This window comes from Anolis carolinensis, chromosome 3 (genome assembly GCF_035594765.1).
Source record: "Anolis carolinensis isolate JA03-04 chromosome 3, rAnoCar3.1.pri, whole genome shotgun sequence".
NCBI classification, from domain to species: Eukaryota; Metazoa; Chordata; class Lepidosauria; order Squamata; family Dactyloidae; genus Anolis; species Anolis carolinensis.
In genome coordinates, this window is record NC_085843.1 from 217651212 (window position 1) to 217674399 (window position 23188).

General features: G+C 38.6%; 2 protein-coding genes across 3 annotated transcripts in view; both read right to left on the reverse strand.

The window, feature by feature from the left end:
- LOC100565626 (microsomal triglyceride transfer protein large subunit) overlaps nucleotides 1-18239 on the reverse strand; it is a 42906-nt gene extending 24667 nt beyond the window's left edge. The window contains exons 1-8 of the mRNA XM_008106651.3: nucleotides 17385-18239; nucleotides 14964-15151; nucleotides 13156-13290; nucleotides 10737-10844; nucleotides 7296-7412; nucleotides 6802-6941; nucleotides 3885-4035; nucleotides 2791-2948 (exon numbers count right to left, since the gene is read on the reverse strand). Of these exons, the coding sequence (XP_008104858.2) occupies nucleotides 2791-2948; nucleotides 3885-4035; nucleotides 6802-6941; nucleotides 7296-7412; nucleotides 10737-10844; nucleotides 13156-13290; nucleotides 14964-15151; nucleotides 17385-17451 (1064 nt within the window). The 5' untranslated portion in view covers nucleotides 17452-18239. The remainder of the gene's footprint in view (nucleotides 1-2790; nucleotides 2949-3884; nucleotides 4036-6801; nucleotides 6942-7295; nucleotides 7413-10736; nucleotides 10845-13155; nucleotides 13291-14963; nucleotides 15152-17384) is intronic.
- Nucleotides 18240-18903: 664 nt separating this feature from the next.
- tbata (thymus, brain and testes associated) overlaps nucleotides 18904-23188 on the reverse strand; it is a 28136-nt gene continuing 23851 nt past the window's right edge. For both annotated transcript variants that reach the window (XM_062976224.1, XM_008106650.3), the window contains 2 exons: nucleotides 22925-22977; nucleotides 18904-20122 (listed from right to left, as the gene is read on the reverse strand). In XM_062976224.1, coding sequence (XP_062832294.1) covers nucleotides 20046-20122; nucleotides 22925-22977 — 130 coding nt within the window. In that variant the 3' untranslated portion in view covers nucleotides 18904-20045. The remainder of the gene's footprint in view (nucleotides 20123-22924; nucleotides 22978-23188) is intronic.

Consider the following 23188-nt stretch of genomic DNA (forward strand, 5'->3'; position numbering starts at 1 on the left):
AACCATGCCCCTTAACAACGGCCAATCAGTCTCCTCCTCCCTTAGTAACTGTCCTGTTTTGTCTTTCAAGAACAGCCTTAAAACCCTGTGGTAAGTAAATGAAAACTGCTTTACTTCAGCAAAACATAAAGTGCAGCACACTCAGGGGAATAATGCAAAAGGAAGCGAGGAAGTTTTAGAGTAAACACAGTACTTAGTCTCTGTTAAATTCCCAAATCAAATAGTCTTACTTCAGACAAAGAAACAGCAATAAATCCTTAGGAGCAGTTTCCCAGATGCAGACGTGAAGCAGGCACAAGGGGAGCGAAGAGTCAGTTTGTTACCAGCAAGAGCTGGCTGCACCTGCTTCTGCTCTATAGCCCTGAGTCCCCTCACAGCTGCTAGGGAAGTTCCTAATTACTCAGCTGCATTTCTGGCAGCTATTCTAGCTGAATGACATCTCTGCTCTGTTTCTTTTTGCCTCTCCTGAAATGTGGGTACTTGCAAAATCTCCTCCTCAGATTCCAACTCACCTTCAGATTCATGAACACTTTCCTGCTCCCCTTCCTCTTCTGAAGAAGAGAAATCCCTAACAGTAACCATTGTACCAGATGGCTCCTCTCCTTAGCAATGGTGCTAGCAATGGCCAAGCAATCTCCTCCCTTTAGCAACCGGCATGGGTGGGGCCACAAGGTATGGCTAGGCCTGCCTCCTCACCACTCAGTTTGACGCCTGGATGTTTTACCATTCTGTGGGAGGCATACACACACACACACACACACACACACACACACACACACAGTAGAGTCTCACTTATCCAACATTCAATTATCCAACATTCTGGATTATTCAACGCATTTTTGTAGTCAATATTTCCAATATATCGTGATATTTTGGTGCTAAATTCGTAAATATAGTAATTACTACGTAGCATTACTGCGTATTGAACTACCTTTTCTGTCAAATTTGTTGTATAACATGATGTTTTGGTGCTTAATTTGTAAAATCATAACCTAATTTGATGTTTAATAGGCTTCTCCTTAATATCTCCTTATTATCCAACATATTCGTTTATCCAACATTCTGCCGGCCCGTTTATGTTGGATAAGTGAGACTCTGTGTATATATATATATATATATGTATATGTATATGTATATGTATATGTATGTGTGTGTGTGTGTGTATATATATCTGTGGAAGGTCAAGGGTGGGAGAAGGAACTCTTTTCTGTTTGAGCCAAGTGTGAATGTTGCAATTGGCCAGCTTGATTAACATCAAGCCTTACAGCTTCAAAGCTTGGTTTCTTCCTGCCTGGGGGAATCCTTTGTTATGAGGTGTTAGCTGGCCCTGATTGTTTCATGTCTGGAATTCCTGTTTTCTGAATGGTGTTCTTTATTTACTGTCCTGATTTTAGAGTTTTTCATACTAGTAGCCAGATTTTCAATAATAGGGAGAAGGAGGCTCACTTTCTGGTTATCTCCAAGCCAAGGTCTGCCAAAGAAAGAAACTAATTGGGACCTGGTAAAGGACTACTTAAAACAATGAAACTTGATCCTATCTGCTGAACTAATACAATCTTACTAACTGATGAGGACGAAGGGGATATGGATTTGACCGATCTTCAGAATTTTCTTTTTTCTAAGAACCTGTTAAAGGGTGATGGAAGTCTACAGTTTTTTTTCTCTCTCTCTCTCTCTTACTTTTTTTTCCTCCTATTTTTCTAATAACAAGTATTCTCCCACTTTCGATGTGAAAATATTATCTTTTACTAATATATAGTCCTTTTTCTTTTATTTCTTATATATAAAATCTCTAATAAAGATATTATAAAAAAAATAATAGGGAGAAGGAGGCACTGGGGTGGCTCCCTGGGAGGGGCCTATGGCCTCTCCCAAAAGGAAAATAACAGGGTGTATGGCCAACAAGGAAGCCACACCCCTGTCATTCTCCCCAAGAAGATGGCAGAGAAAGAAATAGATCTATATCTATCCATTTATCTATGTTTACACTCAGAGGCAATCTTTAGAATTCTACGGTTTACATCAATATGAGATTGCTTATCACATGGACAGTAATATGTTCAATGTTCCAGAGTCATCAAGTCAGACAATTTCCATATCAGCACAAACAATGGAACCACCACAAATATTGCTTACCCACAAACATTGTGAAATCACATATATCTGAAACCTACTTTTTCTCTATCCTTTTTTTCCCATTGAACCAGCCGGGCCACAGCAATGCATGGCCAGGTACAGCTGCTAATAATAATAATAATAATAATAATAATAATAATAATAATAATAATAATAATAATAATAATAGCTCTCCTCATTACTACTGAGACCTGAGCCTTCAAGGAGTACCCCCATACTATGAGCCTGCGTGTTCAGGGAGAGTGTGATCCCATTTAACACAGGCTGAATCACTATTCACAGATCTGTCTTTCAGCTATTCAGGAGCACCTCTTATCTGGATTGAGCTCCTGTTCGTTTGCCCTCATCCAGTCCATTAAAGCTGCCAAGCACTGGTTTAGCAAAGCAATAGTTTCTTTGGAGTTAGGTGGAAAGGTATAATAGAAAACAGAAATAGCCTGCAATGCCATAGGTAAGAACTCAACTTGATGTCCTCTGGATGTGTTGTGCTGCAACCCTCCATTGTCCGCTGATCAGGATGGCATAGTGTGAATTCGAATCAGAACGTGTAGCATGCTGCCATCTAAAGACCTATGTGGTAGTGGTCAATAATTTGTAGGGCCTAGCCGCCTAGAGAGAGTCAAGTAATGCTTTTCTTTCAGCCTGTTTACTTACACCATCTCCTCTGGTGCTTCTTTCAAGAGTATCAGAATATCCCTCTTTTTGGCATCACGCAGCATCCGGACCACTTTGCCAAAACGCCAAGTCGTTGATGCCTTGGAGAAATCCATGTTGAGCTTCTTTCTGGCATGTTTCTTCAAATAGGTTCTGAGCTGACAATAATAACAGCGGGAGAAATAAATCTATACACATCCATTATAATATTACTCAATTGATGCCAAATTTTGAAAAATGCAGAATGGTAACATGAGTGGAAACAAACACAAAGGGAGCATCGCAAGGCAAAACTTCTTTGATCCTTACTGATTTTTTAAAAATGTTGATTTTGTGGATGATACCAAAAGAAGTGTGTTTAGTGAATAGTACAATTGGATCTCCACATTGATGGGTTCAACTTTTGCAGACTGGATTATTCATGAATTTGATTAATATGATATCTCCAGGAATTTTTGGGTCTTCCAGTGTATCTTGAGGTACTGTATTCTTTCATGCAAACAAAATAGGATTTTTCTAGTTTATCCAATTTCACAGGGATCCTGTACTATTCCTAATTCCATGGTGGTGCAATGGGTTAAACCCTTATGCTGCTGAACTGCTGACCTAAAGGTTGGCAATTCAAATCCACAGGATGTGATGAGCTCCCACTGTTAGCCCTAGCTCCCACTGAGTCCCCACAGGGAGAGGTGCGGAATACAAATAAAGTGTTATTGTTATATTATTATTATTATTATTATTATTATTATTATTATTATTATTATTATTCCAGCTGGGTCAGATCTATTTTGTATCTCTTATACAAAAGTACAGTTAGAGGACAGAATTTGTAGCTGAAGTAGCACCCTGTTTCTCATGTTGGTCAAGAAACAGTAAGATGACATATTTTTTTGTGATTTATCAACATTCCAATAATAGTAAGGACTTGTTAATTTGAGAATTGCCCCAATGTTAAAGCATAAACAATTACAGCTTCTATCATATGCCAGTCAGTATGGCTGTCTGGAATAGTGCATATCATAGTCAAACACATAGGAGGATGCCAGATTGGGGAAGGCTTACCTTGACTCATGCAAATGGCTCTTTTTGCTCACCTTTGGGCATGTGGCACAGATCCTCTTTGAGGGTTCACTAGTTATTTGGATCAGTTGAGGCTTTTCCAGCACTGCTGCGAGAGCCTCCTGAAGACCCTTCCCTGGTAATTCCTTAGATCCAGGCAATTGAGTCACAAGCTCAAGATGTTGTCTGTGTAGAGAAAGGCGCACCATTCTATCAACAACAGCTCAGACCTATCTAGTCCCTCATTTTGTTCTTGTAGTGGCCACTTATGCCCCTTCTACACTGCCATTTAAAATCCAGATTATCTGCTTTGAATTGGATTAAGACTCATGTAATCCAGTTAAAATCCGATAATGCAGGTTATCTGCTTTGATAATTATATGGCAGTGTAGAAGGGCCTTTAGTTGCCTATGGAAAGCCCCACAGCAGGACTGAAATGCAACTGCATCCTTCCACCATAATCTATACACATAATAAAAGTGAAAATCTGTATGTGTTTATGTGGCGTGGATATCTGCTTACACAGACAGCCTCTGGCTTCCACAAACAGCTTTAACACAGAGTGCTGGGGAGCTCCCCTCTCTGACATGGCAGGTTACAGCGAACACATACCAGTGTTCGTTTCTCTCTCAATTTGCATGACCCTGCCCATTGCCTCTCCCTTAACCCTTTCCTCTTCTTTTCTATGGCATACAGCAATTGAACATACTAAAGAGAGAGGTCTGAGGAAAATTCACCATGATTTATAGGAGTTGTAAGGACTGGGATGTATAGTTCACCTGAATCTAAGAGCACTCAAAACCACACCAACAATGGACCTGGAACTAACTTGGCATACAGACCCAACATGGCCAACTTTGCATACTGACGGGGTTTGAGGGTGATTGACCTTGACATCCAAGAGTTATAGTTCAGCCATATTCAGAGAACACTGAACCCATCTGATGACGAATCTGGACCAAACTTGATACACAAATTCAACATGGCCAACTGGGAATACTGGTGGACTTTGGGGCGTGATTGACCTTGTTATCAGAGAGTTATTGTTCATCTGAATTCAAAGAACACTAAACCCAGCAAGTGACGGATCTGGACCAAACTTGGCACACAGACCCAAGATGGCCAACTGTGAATACTGGCAGGCTTTGCAGGTGATTGACCTTGGTATCACAGACTGATAGTTCACCTGTATTCAGAGAATACTGAATCCAACAGATGATTGATCTTGACCAAACTTGGCGCAAAGACCCAACATAGCCAACTGTGAATACTGGCAGGGTTTGGGTGTGATTGACATTGGCATCAGGGACTCATAATTTACCTGTATTCAGAGAACACTGAATCCAGACGACATCGGATCTGCACCAAACTTGGTACACAGACCCAACATGTCAAACTGTGAATATTGGTGGAGTTTGGGGAGGATTGTCCCACAATTCTTGGAATTGTAGTTCATCCACATACTTATACATTTTCTAATGCGGGCATTCATAAAAAACAAAAGTAAAAACTGAGTTTTTTCTCAGAAATAGTGTAACATATATTACCTAACACCCCAAAACAAGCAATGCCCTTTTCAAATAACCCTGGCATCACCGGGTACCCAAACTAGTAGGTAATAATACACAGAAGCATCCTGTACCAAATACTAGATGTGATCAGAATAGCCCAATGATTAGTTGCCACTGGCAGCATCATTTTTATTACCTTATCAAATCTACTTTTAAAGCTATTCAGGATAATAGCCACCACCACATCCTGTGGCAGTGGGTTCCACATTTTAACTACATGCTCTGTAAAAATTACTTTTAATGGTTCAGAATTTCCTACCATTCAGCATCAGGATGACTGTAGGATCCTCAGCTTTGACAGAGAAAGGGCCTGCTGCCTATTTACTTCCTCTGTACAACACACAACATTATACACTTTTCTTATGTCTCCCAAGCCAAATGTTGCAACCTTTCCTGATAAGGAAGTTGGTCAGTCCTTAGAGGCTGGATCTACACTACCCTATATCTCAGGATCTGATTCCAGATTATCTGCTGTCTCAGACTCTCTGGTAGTGCATACTCATATAATCCAGTTCAAAGCACATAATCTGGGATATAGGGCAGTGTAGATCCAGCCACAATTGCCTTTTTCTGCACTGATCCCAGGTTTAAAAAATGTGATGGTTAGAACTCTCCAGAAAAATGTGGATGTGTCTCTACCATGAATTTATTCAATGATAGGATGAAATTTGCAGTTTTTATTTTATAATTCCTTTTGTCATCATGCTGAACATATAATTTGCCTTACTATATGCTGGGTCAATATTTTCATCAAGCGGTCTATCACAGCTCCATGACCCCTAACTTGGCTCTGCTGACCAAGATACCACCAGTATCTATGAGAAGTCGTGATATTTTTTACTGAGACTGGATCTACACTGCCCTATATCCCAGAATCGGAGCCCTCGGTGGTGCAGCGGGTTAAACTGCTGAGCTGCTGAACATGCTGACCAGAAGGTCAATGGTTCAAATCTGGGGAGTGAGGTGAGCTTCTACTGTTAGCCACAGCTTCTGCCAATCTAGTAGTACGAAAACATGCAAATGTGAGTAGATCAATAAGTGCCACTCTGGTGGGAAGGTAACAGCGCTCCATGCAGTCATGCCAGCCATATGACCTTGGAGCAATGCCTGCTCTTTGGCTTAGAAATTGAGTTAACATTTCCAGAGTCGGACACGACTAGACTTAATGTCAGGGGAAAACCTTTACCTTTACCTACAGTACTACCTATCCCAGGATCTGATCAAAGATTACTTTCTCATACCACATTATCTGGCAGTGTAGACTAATACAATCCAGTTCAAGGCAGATAATCTGGGATCAGATCCTGGGACATAGGGCAGTGCTGGGAATTTTGTGGCTGTCATCTAAAAATGCACCTTTTCAATTCTACTGAGAACGAACCTAGAGGTGATGTTGACTCCAACAGAAGACTTCAGGGTGAGAGAGATGGTGTGACTTTCCTTAGACAATGCAGACTTAATGAGGTTTCCTTCTACAGTGTAGTGAGTTTTACTTGTGGGTTGCCACAGGATTCCAAAAATCTGTAAAAAGAAGTGATAATTAGGATTCTGCATGAAGCTTCTATGGATGAACTCCATATTCAGAGATAAATACTATATCAATCCTTAGGGTATTTTTAAAATACTAAAACTATTGGGGAAAATAATGAATCAAACAATAAGTAATTTTTTTCATCACCGTAAGAATAGGGGACATTCAAACATCACATCAAATAATAGAAATGTGTTACTTTTTCAAAGGAACATTCCAAAAACTGGGTTTTGTCTTTAGGTGGGAAGGCCATTATTGTTTTCTGAGAGCTGGAAAGGAAAAAAAGTAATTTTTCTGAAAATGGTAAGAAGAACATGTAAACGAAAAGAGAAAAAATGACTTACTTTGTTGATAGAGCTGAATCCAAACTTTGGTCTTATGCAATTTTGCAGGTCTTTTGTCTTCAGAACAGTTTTCTCAGAAATTGTGTAGGTAACTTGACAGCTTCCGGAAATATCCTCCTAGGTAATACAAATGGGAATGCTGTAAGGAGAGCAGGACGTGTAACATTAGCCCCACATTACATATCTCTCTCTATGCTATGTTGGATCAGATGCCTATCCTTGTATGCTGTTTTCCATACTGACTGTTGTTATAAATCAGCATTTCTCAACCTGGGGTTTGGGACCCCTGGGGGGATTGCGAGGGGGTGTCCGAGGGGTCGTCAAAGACCATCAGAAAACACATATTTGGCCCAATTTGGACTTCAAGGGGCTCTTGATTGTAGGTGAACTATAAATCCCAGCAACTGCAACTCCCAAATGTTAAATTCTATTTTCCCCAAACTCCAGCAGTGCTCACATTTGGGCATATTGAGCATTTGTGCCAAGTTTGGTCCAGATCAATAATTGTTTGCATCCACAGTGCTCTCTGGATGTAGGTGAACTACATCCAGGTCAATGTCCACCAAACCCTTCCAGTATTTTCTGTTGGTCATGGGAATTCTGTGTGCAAGATTGGTTCAATTTCATAATTGGTAGAGTTCAGAATGCTCTTTGATTGTAAGTTAACTATAAATCCCAGCAACAACAACTCCCAAATGACAAAATCAACCCCCAAAGAAAAAACCCACCAGTATTCAAATTTGGGTGTATCAGTTATTTGTACCAAATGTGGTCCAGATGCATAGTCGTTTGGGTTCACAGTGCTCTCTGGAGGTAGGTGAACTACATCTCTCCTAAATCACTGTCAATTTCTCCCAAATCCCTCCAGTATTTTCTGTTAGTCATGGGGGGTTCTGTGTGGGAAGTTGGCCAAATTCTATTGATGGGGTTCAAGGGGCTCTTTGATTGTAGGTGAACTATAAATCCCGGCAACTACAACTCCCAAATGACAAAATCAATCCTCCCATCAGTATTCAAATTTGGGCGTATTGGGTGTTTGTGCCAAATTTGGTCCAATGAATTAAAATAGATCCTGCATACCAGATTTTCCCTTACAATTCATAAAAGTAGCAAAATTACAGCGTATCGGGTATTTGTTCCAAATTTGGTCCAGTAAATGAAAATACATCCTGCATATCAGATATTTACATTACGATTCATAACAGTAGCAAAATGATAGTTATGAAGTAGCAACAAAAGTAATTTATGGTTGGGGGTCACCACAACATAAGGAACTGTATTACGGTGTTGCGGCATTAGGAAGGTTGAAAATCACTGTTAGAAATGGAATTTGGGTTGAATTCATTTTAGAATTATCTCTCTTTTAAAATGTTTGAAATATAGTGATTTCAACATAAAATGCAGTACTGTTCTATATTGATTTTAGAGGATTAAAAAGACTTGCTCCTTAATGTTAATCATAAAAATGTGGAGATTCATAACCAATCAGGAGCTAGGCAATCAGGAAACCAAACCAGCTCAAGTATTAAGCTTAATTGCTAATCTAAGTATGATCTATGAGAAAGTCCAGTTTTTGTAGATGTGATATCTATTGGATTTAGAACAGTTGGATACGCAACCAGGATAACACATACATTAAATATATATTGGACTATACATTCATGGGCAGGGACCTCAGAATTACAAGCTTAATTCTGTGCATCAGTTTGTAAAAATAAAAAGTGACATCCAGCAGTCGGATAATACAGAAGGATATATTTTTAACATAATATAGTTTAAGGTCTAGGTTATTTTTTCAAAACCTGTAGTCAAAGTAGGGTCTTCTAATACCCCTTCCACACAGTTGAATAAAATCCCACATTATCTGCTTTGAACTGGAATATATGGCAGTGTGGACTCAGATAACCCAGTTCAAAGCAGATATGGTGGGATTTTCTGCCTTCATATTCTGGGTTATATGGCTGTGTGGAAAGGCCCTAAATATCTTTTATAATGGTTTTAAATTTTAATTTATATCCTAACCTTATGTAACGGCTGTACTAATGTGAATGGATGATTGTAAGGTGGGATTCTATATTGGCCACTGACTGTAAATATAAATTTAACTGCTGGTCAAAACTGTGCTGAGTGATAGTAAATTCTGAAGCACAGATACTTATCTCAATAATCTTTATAACCAAATCAAAATGGGATGTCAAAAATAGCAAATGTTGATCTGTACCACAAAACCCACCCTAGCAGTTTATCATCTCCTTTAGAAGTTGATTTTTTTTTTTGCAAAACAAATGAAAGCATTCACTTAAAATACTCTGCATTACAACATGGATCACTCAATATTTCTGGGGAAAGCCATCCTGTAAATACTATTTCTGTGCATGGATCCATTTTTCAAAATGTGTGCTGGATGATTAGGCATTTTCAGCTACCAGATAACCAGTGTTTTTTTCAGTCACAACAAAACACACGGCTGCTGAAAATGGCTGCTTCTTGTTTCTGTCAAAAATGGCTGCTTTCTGGGGTTATTTTCAGCTACATATGGAGTGCGGAGAGGCAGCAGTGCAGCACACACAGGTTTCCCTGTGAAGATATGAGTCTTGCTGTCTACTTGAGTCAATCAGAAGAAGAAAGCCACTCACATGCTAGCTAGCTCCATGTTCTGTCTCAGTGCCTTTGCTGCTCTTAGGGTCACTTCACTTGCTTTTGGACTCAATTCCAATCTTTTATTTTGACAATTTCATTTATTTTTCTTAGTTTAACAGCTTTCATTCTTTTCTTTTTTTAACTATTTTTCTAGGGAAGTGAGGGTTGGCATGTATTTGGGGGGAGGGGCTGTGAAAAGGCAGTGTGAGTGTTTGTGTAAATGTTAGGGTGGCTTACTAAAGGAGCAGATAGCCTGACTCCCTTGAGTCCCCACAAGGAGAATTTAATTCATCCCCAGGTCTAGTTGAATGATATGAGTGGAGATGACCCCAGAAAAAGTGGTTTCTTAAGTCTTATGCCTTAACTCAGCTCTAGTTGAAGAATATTAGAGGAGAAGACCCCAGAAAAAGTGGTTTCTTGAGTCTGGTCTAGTTAAAGGATTTTAGGTTAAACAATACCAGAAAAAGTGGGATCTTAAGAAAAGTCTTTCTAAAGATTGATGCTCTAAAATGATGGAAAGGGGAGTCTCAGAAATTTCCCCATTGCCGCCAATCGGCCAAATTTTCAGAGTGAAAAGGCAAATTTTCCCACCAGAATGTTGTAGGATTGCAAAAAATGGATCAGGAGATGGGGGGGGGGGGACAGGGGACGATATCCAGACACCAAAATGACACAGGATTTAACTGAATTGCACACCCCTAGTAACCACTTTGAGGATTGTAGCTAAACTCAAAGGAAAATCTGTAACATAATCCTTGCTGAAGAAAAATGTTCAACCCCCTCTCCACTGTTGCCTTTTACCTCAGACACTGTCCCAGAATGTATCTGCATCTGGAAGAGGCTGATAAGGCCACGCTTCATTTCCAAAATTAGGGGACTCCCAGCCTTGTCTACATAGATACCTGCAACCTGAAATGAGAAATAAGATTTAGGGATGAAGAGAATATTAGTGGAGTTGAGGGAAGAGGCCTAAACATCTGAAAGAAGAGACATATTATTGGTGTATTTGTAAATTTTCTTTGACATTTCCCTTCCCTGTTGGTCTTAATGATCTGACACTGAAACAATGGCATTAAGTGGAGGCAAGGGTGAGGAAGAGTCTGTTGGCTGCAGTTTTGAAACTCCACTTCTTTAAAAGAGACACGGAATAAATGATCTGGAAAAACAAACTGATTGAAGTTTGAACTGATTGATTGATAGACCTTGTGTTGTTTTGCGAGAAGGAGAAGATTCCTAAGCAGTCATTTTTGCCACCTGCTTCAGTTTCACTGGTTAGATTACAAAGGTGGCCTGTGCATTACTAGCAGTAGAAGAACATCAGAACTGTGATATATCAGAACATGACTTATCTGCTCCAGTAAAGTGTCCAGGAAGATGCCGGTGGAAAGTATCCTCACATATTCCCTATTGAGTGGTGGCTTCTCTGTCAGTGGTCCCCTAATGCCCTTGTTTTCATTCACATTGAGGACTTTCACATGTAACAAACTAACATACATGTTGCCAGTCTACAGAGTCCTCTGTGTTATAGTCCACGTTTTTTGAGGAACTCTCCAGGGTTCTGAATGCCCATTATAATGGAGGAGGGAAAAACCTTTCAGGCAGGGGGGGATCTTTATTTTGATATCCCACTGCTGCCACCAATTCATATGTAATGGGAGATCTTCTAGGTCAGGGGAATATATTTAGATATCCCACCGCTGGCACCAATCAATGTATATGTGTGACAACAAGACGCAACCGATAAGGAGAGATTGAAATTCTCACAAACTCTGTGGCTTGCGGTTCATGCCTGAATACGCTATCACTGTCTCCGTGTCTCCTTTAATTTTTATATGTTTGTTACAGAGTTCAGTTTTTAAATGGTTGTATATATCTCTTTGACGTGTAACTTAATCCTGGAATCAATGTGTAGCTTCCAACTTCTCCTCACAGGGTACATCAACATAACCTCCGGCCAACTTTCAGATATGTAACTTCAGTCCTGTAACTCAACACAAGACTTTAATATATAAGTTGAAACAAAGAAATATTTATTTTTGAAATCATTTAAAGATAAAGCGTATTTGTTACAAAGTACTTCACTTCAGTTCCACTTGGATATTATTGCTAGTGTCTTCAATTCTTTTGAATACATAAAACTGTTGTTATATAACATGCAGAACAGTTTAACTTATTTCAATTTGGTTATGCAACTTTCTTCTCTTTCTAATGTATATTTCTCCTCAGCTATCCAGTTGGATAACTTACTGTATATCTTATAGTCACTCTTTTCCATCAATAGTTTGAATGAAAACTTAGTCCCATAGCACACTCTGTCTCTCAGCTTCGCCTGGCTGAAGACTTAGACTCAAATTAGTCTTTTTTTCTTTCAGTATTACAACTGAAGCTTCTATCTTAAACAAAGATCCTCTTCACTCTAGCTCCCTGGCTAGAGGCTGACTAATTTTCAAACGGTTCCCTCTATTTCCTGCCAGCTAGCTCCGTCCCTTTTTCTTGCTAGCCACTCTAAAATGGATATATTTCTACTGCAAAGACTGTGTAACCATGGTGATGCATCGACCAATCAGATGTAGCCAACTCCTGCCTGCCCTTGCCATAATATCAATATTATTAAACCTAAACAAAATTGCCATTACAATTAACTTTCTTGTTACACCTCTCTAATGAGGAAATCTTCAGCCACCACTACAAAAAATGCTTCCCTTACTAGTTTTATAAGCTAATGTCCTATTAAAATTAGTGTTGGAAGCATCAACATACATGACTTCCAATTGGAAGATGACAAAAGGCATTCTCAGCAGAGAGAGGCAATGGAGGTTTGACTTTGCTTCTCTTAGCAGAGGGAAAAGAGACATTATTTTCTCATTTGAGAGAAATGACAGAAGCCCAGCTGCACAGTCATGTATCTCTTTTGGCTATGGAAAGATGGTGACTCCTTCCTTGAACAAGATGTGCCTATGACTCTGCACAGCCAGGCTTCCTGCTGGATTTGGCATCTCAGAAGGTGCCTTCACTTGCCTTCACTCAGGGAAGGGGTTCCTCACCTATAACTGAGCCTGTATAGTTCGCTAAATATGCTGGCCTACTGTATGCAGTAAATGACAAATACTTAAAATTGTCTTAAAGACTCATAGCAACCTGCTTCAACCTGAAAAACTGGAGAGAAAACAAGCATATAAGACCTCAAGCAGCATGTATGGATGAGAAAATATCAACATACCTTTCCATTATTCCAGTGAAGGAAAACTGGCTGCTGGATTTCTGCTTTAGTCAATGAAGCTTTAACAGATTGGGATTTAGTAAGGTTCTGACTCTTCTTCTCTCCCAGATCATGATGGACTTGTAAGTTGTGGATCTTTTTTTCACAAATGGGCAAAAGAAAACAGAATATTTCATTTTAATGCTCAGTAGGGATGCTGATAATATTGACCAGTTTACCCGAAGGAGATATCATGGTAACTATTTCCATTCTGCTTCAAACTTCCTCCTGTCCTAGATGCCCTTTGCAAACATAGCCTATATTGTGGATTCCCTCACATCATCTATGTTTATAAACTTCTAAGGGCAATGAATAGACTATTACTTTATACTTAAAGTTAATCTTTGAGGCTCTCTGTGTGCATATATGCCTTCAAGTGACTCCATAGATTTCATAGGATTTTCTTAGGCTAGGAATCCTCAGAAGTGGTTAACCATTTCCTTCTTCTGAAGTATAACCTACATCACGTAGTATCATCATTGACAGTCTCCCATCCTAGAGTTGAGCCTGGTTAGCATCCAAGATCAGACAGGCTCGAGTATCTTTACAGTATTTGGTCCATTTAAGCTCTACCAGTGCCTAAAGCAAAACCATACATTTAAGTCCTAGTTAGTTCAGACCCTCTGTATCAATTATCAACAATTATTTCTTACGTTTATTTTAAACTTAAAATGAATGATGCAGTTTATTTTATCAATCCTGTACATATTTTCCCAGTGATGTAGATTAAAATTCAAAAAAATAAATAAAAATTAAATAATAAACCACTGGCATACTCTATTAGGGGCTGATAATTCAGGATAGAGAGAGCATTCAATATGTATCAATTTTAATCTGCAAGTAGCCATGCAAAGAGCGTTTCACATTGGACTGACACAAATGACAGAAACATCTTATTAGGCACTAGCTTTGCCCAGCCGCGTTGCTGTGGCTTATGGGAATCCTTTGTTGGCCAGGTGGAATAGCAGTGAATAGCCTTTCAGTCTCAAAGCCTGGCCGTTTTCTGGAGTAGCTGGAGCTTTTTGTTGTATGAACGTAGAGGCATGGATGAGGGGTTGTGCTGCCAAGTTTAGTGTTTCTGGGATGTGTAGTTTTGTTGTTTTGTTCTAGGCCGAAATTTCATTACACTTTTATATATATAGACTTGTCAGATTTGAAAGTCACTTCCGGAGACAGCTAGGGATAACTTTAAACTTGTATTGTCCCACAGAAAAACCTGGGTAAGTTATCAATAATACTGATTTTTAATATCTTAAAAAAAGCTTCTTTTTTTTAAAAGAATGATCTTGTTATTAAAGAACCCAAAGTCAATCCAAGAGTGGTAGACTGTCAACTCAATCTTGGAAAAGTTCCTTTTTTAGACAATAGTCCCCAGACAGCAGAGGAATTGTGAGAGTTGTTATCTAAAAGGTAACGTTTCCATTTTATATCAACAATATGACTGCAGGGTGCTCATGCATTATATATAGACCCCTTCCATGCTGCCATATAATTCTAGATTATCAAATCAGATAATCCACATTATCTGCTTTGAACTGGATTATATGAGCCATATAATCCAGTTCAAAGCAGATAATCTGGATTTTATATGGCAGTGTAGAAGAGGCCTTAGCTAGAACAGAGGAGGTCAACTGTGACACATCAGAGGATGCTGCATGAAGTAGTTGCTTCATTCTACCTCAAGTTAGAGTTGGCCATAGGATGAGTTATAGAGTTGAATAATTGGGATGAATATATAAAAATGGAAAAGAGCACCAGATATCACTGACTTGGACTTGGAGAAGCAGTTGGCCTCCATCATTTGGATGCTTCCACAAGAGCTTCACATCAACCAAAGCTTCAGCTCGCAGCTTGCTTCCTTGTAAAGATGGCTTCGCCAAGGCAATTAACTGGCTGTCCAGGGTATATCTGTACTGATATAGAATTCCTGGTTGGAAAGAAGGTGTTTCCAAGTTTTCTGTAAAAAATGTGCCACAATGACACAACATGAATACATTCCATCAGATATTGACAGCTACTCCATGTGAGAAGAATGAGTTAACTTTGTTGGAAGGTATCATTGATATGGATTTTCTACTATCTCCAAAAGCAAAAGTCACACCCGGCTCCCCTGATACTAAGCATGTTTTCTTGAAAGTAAATCCTTTCTCGCGAATATGATTCATACATTGGTAGTGTATCAATCTCAACCTTTTGCCACATTAGCCACACTGAGCAAATAATTAATTCTCACGGTACCCACCATCGTCTGAATAGAAATCGGAGATCACAGTACTGGCTTCAGTAGTAACTGAGATCTTTTGAATGTTTTGGGAGGAGCCAGCCTTCCATGTTGTGATGAGTCAGTATTTTCAAATCATAAGAATCAGAATAATCAGCTGTGATGAGGAGAGAATGCATCCCGTCTCAATACAGTATGCATCCAGTCCTAAAAAAAAATGGGATGCATACGGATATACGATGGATTATATCTCAATGGGATAAGGTCCTTGATGCTCTACAGTCCAAGTCCATCATCCACATCACTAAACCGCATTGGCTCTCTTTGATTTGATTACTTTAATAAAATTTTAGAGATAAAGCTAATGATATATATATATATATATATATATATATATATATATATATATCTGTTATTCCACATAAAAAACAGTTGGTAATTAACTATTATAATACATAAATAGATAGATAGATGCCCCCAGGCAGGAATGAAGCTTGCAAGGCCATTAATGCTAATCAACGTGATTAATTACGACATTCATACTGGCCTCCAACAGACAAGAGTTCTTTCTCCCACCCTGGACCTTCTATAGATATATAAACCTCCTTTGCTTAGTTTTCCAATACACCTCACAACCTCTGAGGATACCTGCCATAGATGTGGGTGAAACGTCAGGAGAGAATGCTTCTGGAACATGGCCATACAGCTCGGAAAATGCGCAATAACCCAATGATTCTGGCCATGAAAGCCTTCGGCAACAAAGTATTATAATATTTGTGAAGGAATTCAAACTGACACATGACTGATACTAATAGGCATTATGTTATTTTTTGGAGTGTGGAAGTAAATCCCATTAACTTCATTGGGGTTTATTTCCACATATGCATGCTTTGAATAAGACATCTTAGAACAAATCACAGACTATTCAGCCAAAGTTAAACACTTTCAATCCCACTGATTTCAGTAGGAGAGGTTTCATATTTAGTCCTATGTTCAGTAGAACTTACTTCTGAGAGGGTTTGTGTAAGAAGATATTACTTTGTGGAACTTACTTTTGAGAAGATGTGCATAAGATATTGCGCAGCAAATATTGAATTCTTTCAATGGAATCAGTGATAATGAATTGTGCTTCTTTCTTTGATTTGTACCATAGTCGTTTTATTTCTCTGGTTGTGATTTTTGCTTAACCCAACCCACTCGAAGCAAGATCACTAGTTGTAATCACTACCTTTCTCATTTGCATAATCCCAATTAGAAAAAGTATAGATATATTGCAGAATGTAGAGTACCATGTTGAGCCTGCATCCCATAACAGTATAAGGCACGAGAAGCCAGCAGGAAAAAAAAAAAAATTTACTTGCAATTCTGCACAAAGATTCAAGCTTTCTGGTTGAATTGATAAAAAATGACAGTTTCACTTTCTCCCAAGTTTAAAAAAAATCCAGTTCTTTTCATCCTGTGCCATGTGAATGTTTGTATCAACTCATGTTTATAATCTAATTCAAGTAATTACTCTTCCGAAAGTCCACATCGAATCCAGTCCACATCAATTTTTGTGTGTGTCAAGAGTGATTTGAGAAACTGCAAAATGTGTCTGATGTACAACAACTACTGTGTCAATCAAAAGTAAGTTGATATTTCATTATTTTCTGTGTCCTTTATTTCCCATGATCACAGAAAGCAACAGATGCTTCCATTTTCAAGGAAAGTCAGGTTTTCTGTATCTTGGGATCTCAATAAGAGAGCTCTTTCCAGAGATTTCCCTTGTCATGAGGAGTTATGCCAATAAAAAAGAAAGTAATGTTAGCTCTTCCATGATATTTCTCTTTAGAAGCACATCCTTTAACATCCCAGAATTGCAATAAACACCTGCCATTTAAGAACTTTGCAAGTTACAAACTTCTTGCACTCATAAGATGCTTTCAGATTTCATACATTCCCCCAAATAAAAGAGCTCAATAACTCTTACCTTTGGCTGAAGTGGAAAAGGAAAAGAAAAGCACCCAACAGTATGTTGAAGCTGCCTGCAAATTCATGATGAGGGTTGGGTGTGCATTGATGGGCAGGCAATCCGAGAAGACAGATACAGAGAAAGGAAACAAAATCCTTTGAGTTTAGATTTGGAAGACCATGTGGACAGCCTTGATTTGCATCCTATCCCCAAATTACACATCAGAGAGAAAGCAAATTATTAACCCACAGCAGCAGCTGAGAGAGTCCAAAATCTCAGAGATTAACAATTACCAAAGTCCTGAAGACAAGGTGGAGCAATCCAAGCTTTGGAGTTTACTTCTGTATATTCTATGTCAACAATATCCCTTTTCCATGAACAAATCTTTTTATTTCCTACTATCAGCAATATCTGTGAGAAAGTACTTAACACCCTTCCAACCCTCCTTCTCCTCCCTTCTGGTTTCTGAAGGGAATTTGACATGGGTGTCCCTTTTTCCATTTACCAGTTCCAGCTTAGAGGTGCCTTCTGAGATCAAGTTTCTTTGGGCGAAGGTCGTCAGGGGAAGAAAGCGAAAGACTTTCTCAAGGAATTTCTCAAGGAATGAGCTCATGATGCTCATATTACAGAGCCAGAGAGATAAAACATATTGTATTAGGGGAGTCCAGGAAGTTGTTATGTTGAATACACTATTGTTTGAAAAGAAATCATTTGGAACAACAGGATAAAGGCAGTCCTCAAGTTACAAACATCCAATTTACAAATGACTTATAGTTAAGAACAGGGGCGAGACAGCGGGAAGTGAAAGAAATCTATGGTACTGCTTTATTATCCGGCTGAAGGCTATTAGAGAGAGAAGGAGAGTCCATTTTAGGGGGGGAGTTGACGAGGAAAACCATTTCCCCGTTTTCACTGATTATGCCACCTCCCCCTTGCCACATAATAAACAAAGGTTGTTTCCATGATGGAGACATGGGTGGGAGGAATAACAGGAAAGCGGGAGGAAATGGTTTTACTCCTTCAATCTACCCCCCCCCCCCCGGCCATAAAACGAAGTATCCTTCTCTCTCTAGTACCTGCTAGTGGCCTCCATCCGGATAATGAAACAGTACCAAATCTACCCCTCGAATGCGAACTGCAAAATGTAATGTGTTGCCATCAGCTGTTTTGGATGGGAGATATTAAAAAGTGGAATGTTCCAAAAGGGTTTGTTCTTGTGACTTCGTATCTGTTATGATAATATACGGATGAAATACAGGCATTCCATTTTTTTCACATTGTTCTCAATGGCAAGGGTATTATAAAATTCCATGTCTTCTGAACAACCCTGATGCATTCTTTTGTGAGACTGTTTCAAATTTTATCATTGAGATTAGCAACCTTTAAGTATGTTTCCTTTTTATCTGTGACTTCCTCTCGTTGTATATACCTGTGTTGTACGCCAATTTTGTTGTGTGGGAATACAGATTGTGTGTCCTTATTATAAATTATACACAAAACAGAAAGTCACAGGACATACAAAAAAGAAAGACTTGGTTTCTATGTTTTGATATATTTATTTGATTTGATTATTTGGTCCAATTTCACCCATTTGAGCTTCATGACTAAGGATCAGTGTTTTGATCTTCTCTGTCCTATTCCAATATTTTGTTTTCTATAGAACATTCCTCTTCCTGTCCTCTGCAATCAGATTTTTTTCTGCTGCTTAACAACAGACTAGCCAGATCACTGACCTGAAAGAGATCACACTCTTGGGCCTATGCTTTATAAACCCCAGGGATAAAATCAAGCTCATATATTTCTTCAAAACTTTGGAAAGGTGATAGTCACACTTCAACATACAATAAAGCCTACATACCAGCCTAAACTGACTACATATTTAACTCACTATCCACTCTTATTTACTGATCTCAGAGTCATCCCACAATAGGGACTGTATCATCAATGATATGTCTACTATATTTAATATGCAATGAATCCTTGATGGATTTTGTCAAATATTAAGAAGGAATAGTAGGATATAGCAGATCCAAATCTTTTCAAGAATTTAAAAGGGTATCATCACATCATAGTTGCAGAAACTCTGTTCAACACACTCTTAAGATTTGTAGGTTGGTGAAATATTAGAATCTTAGCTATTGTAGTCCTAAAGTTTTCTAGCCATAAATCTGAAATGCCTTACTAAACAACATATTTTGCATCTCCATAAGATAGTGCCATCAGTTACAAGTGGTTGTGATATAATTCCTTTTGGTGTGCTTCCGGACAAGTTTTTTTATGTTGCAATTGCACTATTTTGCAATTTATGAATGGGAGTGAATAAAGGATTCCTTAATATGTTGAATTCCATTTATAACCCTCACTGTTTCTTCCCTCATTGTTATTTTAATGGTAAATCTGTTAAAAAGAAAAAGAGAAATGCTATACAGTGCGTTTTGATTGGAAGCATTCACTTTTGTCCATCAGGAGGCATCCTCAAAATACTTGAGTCTCAGTAAAGAAACTCTTGTCAATCCCTAAAATGTACACATTATAATATATATGTACTACGAGACAATATAGTCCATTTTCTAATACTGGACTGTTTCATGTAGCCATGTTGCTATTTGCTGAATATCAGGAGGGAAACAGTCAAGCAGGTAACAGCAAGTACTGGAGCTGCAGGAAGAACATCATTTTCTACTTAGTAGCTGGTTGTTTTTGCTTTTCATTCAGATTTGAGTGGAACTGAAGAACTTCTGCAGTGCCGACATGTACTAAAATAGAAAACATATTTCAAGTCAGACAAATCTGATTCATTCAGGAATGGGGAACCTGTGGCCCTCCAAAAATTGCTGGACTGCATTTTCCATCAGCACCAGCTAGCATGGTTAATTGTTAAGAATGGCATAATCCAACAACATCTAGAAGGCTGCAGGCTTTACAATCCTGAGTCAACTCATTATCTAGCATCTAATTGTTTTTAACCACATTTTCTTAACCTATAACAATATATCAACTGGCTCACGCAAATACACATGAACACAGAAGTGAATCGCTCGGCCCAGCTTACCTGTCTGAATGTATCTCCCCGTATGAACCACTTTGGAGATTAAGATCGCCTGGGGAGGCCCTGCTCTCGGTCTTGCCTGCTTCACAAGCACGGCTGGCGGGGACGAGAGACAGGGCCTTCTCAGTGGTGACCCCTCAGCTGTGGAACTCCCTCCCCAGTGACATTAGATCATCCCCCTCCCTTCTAGCCTTCAGAAGGAAAGTAAAACATGGCTTTGGGATCAGGCTTTAGTACAATTAGTACAGTGCATAGACTTGGAATATGTAGAATGACGACAGAACGGCCTTGGACTATGATTTTTGGATGGCGTGATTTTAATATTGAATGTAATGTTTTTAAATGCTTAACATGTATTAATTTAAATTTAATTTATTTAAAGCTTATTGTTGTCTGTGTTTTAAGGCATCTAATAATTGCCATATGTGAGCCGTCTTGAGTCCCCTGCGGAGTAGAGAAAGGCAGAGTAGAAATAGAGTAAATAAATAAATAAGCAGTGTAATTTTTTCACTATTTTTTAAAGGAAGCAATAAATTATTTTAGCAATTCCCTCTGAGAATTTTTTTTTTTGAAAATTTCATTATTTTGAAACACGGTTAGTTTGCACATACAGAAAATGCTGCCTTTTGAGCAAAATTTCACATGAATTTAGTTTGGGATAAATCTGGAAATGTAAAGATTCTCACTGGTCAATCATTCTTCTCATCGAATATTTGAGAAATATGTTTTTCTACAATGTTATTAACATTGTGGAATATTCTTTCCCATTGCCATCCAGGCTTGTGTAGATGGAATTGTAGGGTGGTGATGCCTTCATCAAGGGGCCGCAGTGGCACAATGGGTTAAACTCTTGTGTTGCTGAACTGCTGACCTGAAGGTTGGCAGTTCAAATCCATGGGATAGGGTGAGCTCCCACTGTTAGCCCTAGCTCCTGTCAACTTAGCAGTTCGAAAACATGCAAATGTAAGTAGATCAATAGGTACCGCTTTGGTGGGAAAAAGCAAAAAGCCTCTCCAAGCTGTCATGCTGGCCACACGACAAGGAGGTGTCTATGGACAACACAGGCACCTCAGTTTGGAAATGGAGAAAAGCACTTTCCCCAGAGATGAGCACCGCCTCCAGAGCCGGAAATGAAAGGAGAAGCCTTTGCCTTTGTCTGTGTATTTGTGTCTCTTTGTATCTCATTGTAACAAAGCACTGAATGTTTGTCTGTGTCTGTTTATATGCTGTAATCCACTCTCAGTCCCCTTGGGGAAAAGGGCGGAATATAAATAAAGTGTTGTTATTATTATTAGTAGTATCATCATCATCATCTTGACTTAATAAACAAGTCCATTGAAGTCTTCCCCTTTCATGAAAGTCTATTATCTTTCTGTGGCTGTTCTCAATACCTAATGTTGTGGTTTGTGGCCAGTTCTAGTTCTATTATATTGACAAGCAGAGGAAAAAATAATTCAGTGGGAGACAACACAACCCATGTCTACGGCTGCAGGACTGACAAACATCTGTTCAACCATAGCACAACAGCAAGGGTTGGGAGGTACTTTCCCAACAGTGCATTCAATGCAGGGTTGGGAAACTAGTTATATTACAATTTGTTGTATTCAGAAGAAATGTTGTCATGTTCCCCCTAAACCACTTTCCCATGTGGCCATTTACTTTTTCCACTTGTACTTGTGAAATATCAAGCAATTTCAAATGAGGACAGAATTAGTTGCTTCTGGTCAGGAAGCTGTCCAGAACAGAAGAAAGTAAACAGAAACTTGTCCAAGTCAAAGATCACTTTGATGAAGAAGTGCCAGCATTTACCACACCAACCCAGGAATGCAGGTAACTAAAAATCTGACTTCATGCAAGTTATGACATGTCCCTTTTCAGAAATAATAATAATAATAATAATAATAATAATAATAATAATAATAATAATAATTTTATTTCTTATCCACCTCTCCTTGTGGCTTGTGGTATGTTACAGAATAATTAAAACACATACACATTGTAAAAATATCACACATACATATATTAAAATGTATTTCTAAGTATTTCTAATGTATTAAGCAAAGGATATGAGTTTAAAATTGATGCTTAAAACTGGCTAGGTAGGCCTGTCATAAGAGATAGGTCTTTAGATGGTTTTAAAATTCTCTTTTCACCCCCTTTGTAATTATAAATCTTACTGACATCAACATGGATAGCAACGTGTAGATGCCCAGGGTTTGTGTAATACAGTTGCTTGAGAATATCAGAGAAACTAAGTCCTTTTGGGGAGATAGGGTGGGATAGTAGTAGTAGTAGTAATAATAATAATAATAATAATAATAATAATAATAATAATAATAATAATAATAATGCTATTGCACTTGCGATTACAGGTTCTCCACAGGCAACTGCAGTAAGAAGAATGTTGGAATAGATGTCTTTGGCATAATCTGAGTTTGAGCTTCTTTTAATGTTCTTCATTAATAATTGCACCCCAATAATGGCATACTATTTTCTATAGTATAATTACCTGGTTTCTCTTCTTCTGGGATAGGCTCTGGCTTTTGTGTCTTTACGCACACTCTATAATGAAATAAACCAATAGTGTAACTTTAGAAAGAAGAGCAGCAGCACGAGAAGTGGAGATGTAGCAAACTTTGGGCAACAAAAACATTGTGAAAGAACTGGCAAACATCTATTGTTTTCATAGCTACAAAGTACCAATTTGCATAATTAACATCACACCTCTGGTTATTATTGTACTACAACTCTCATCAGTCCTAGATACAGGCAG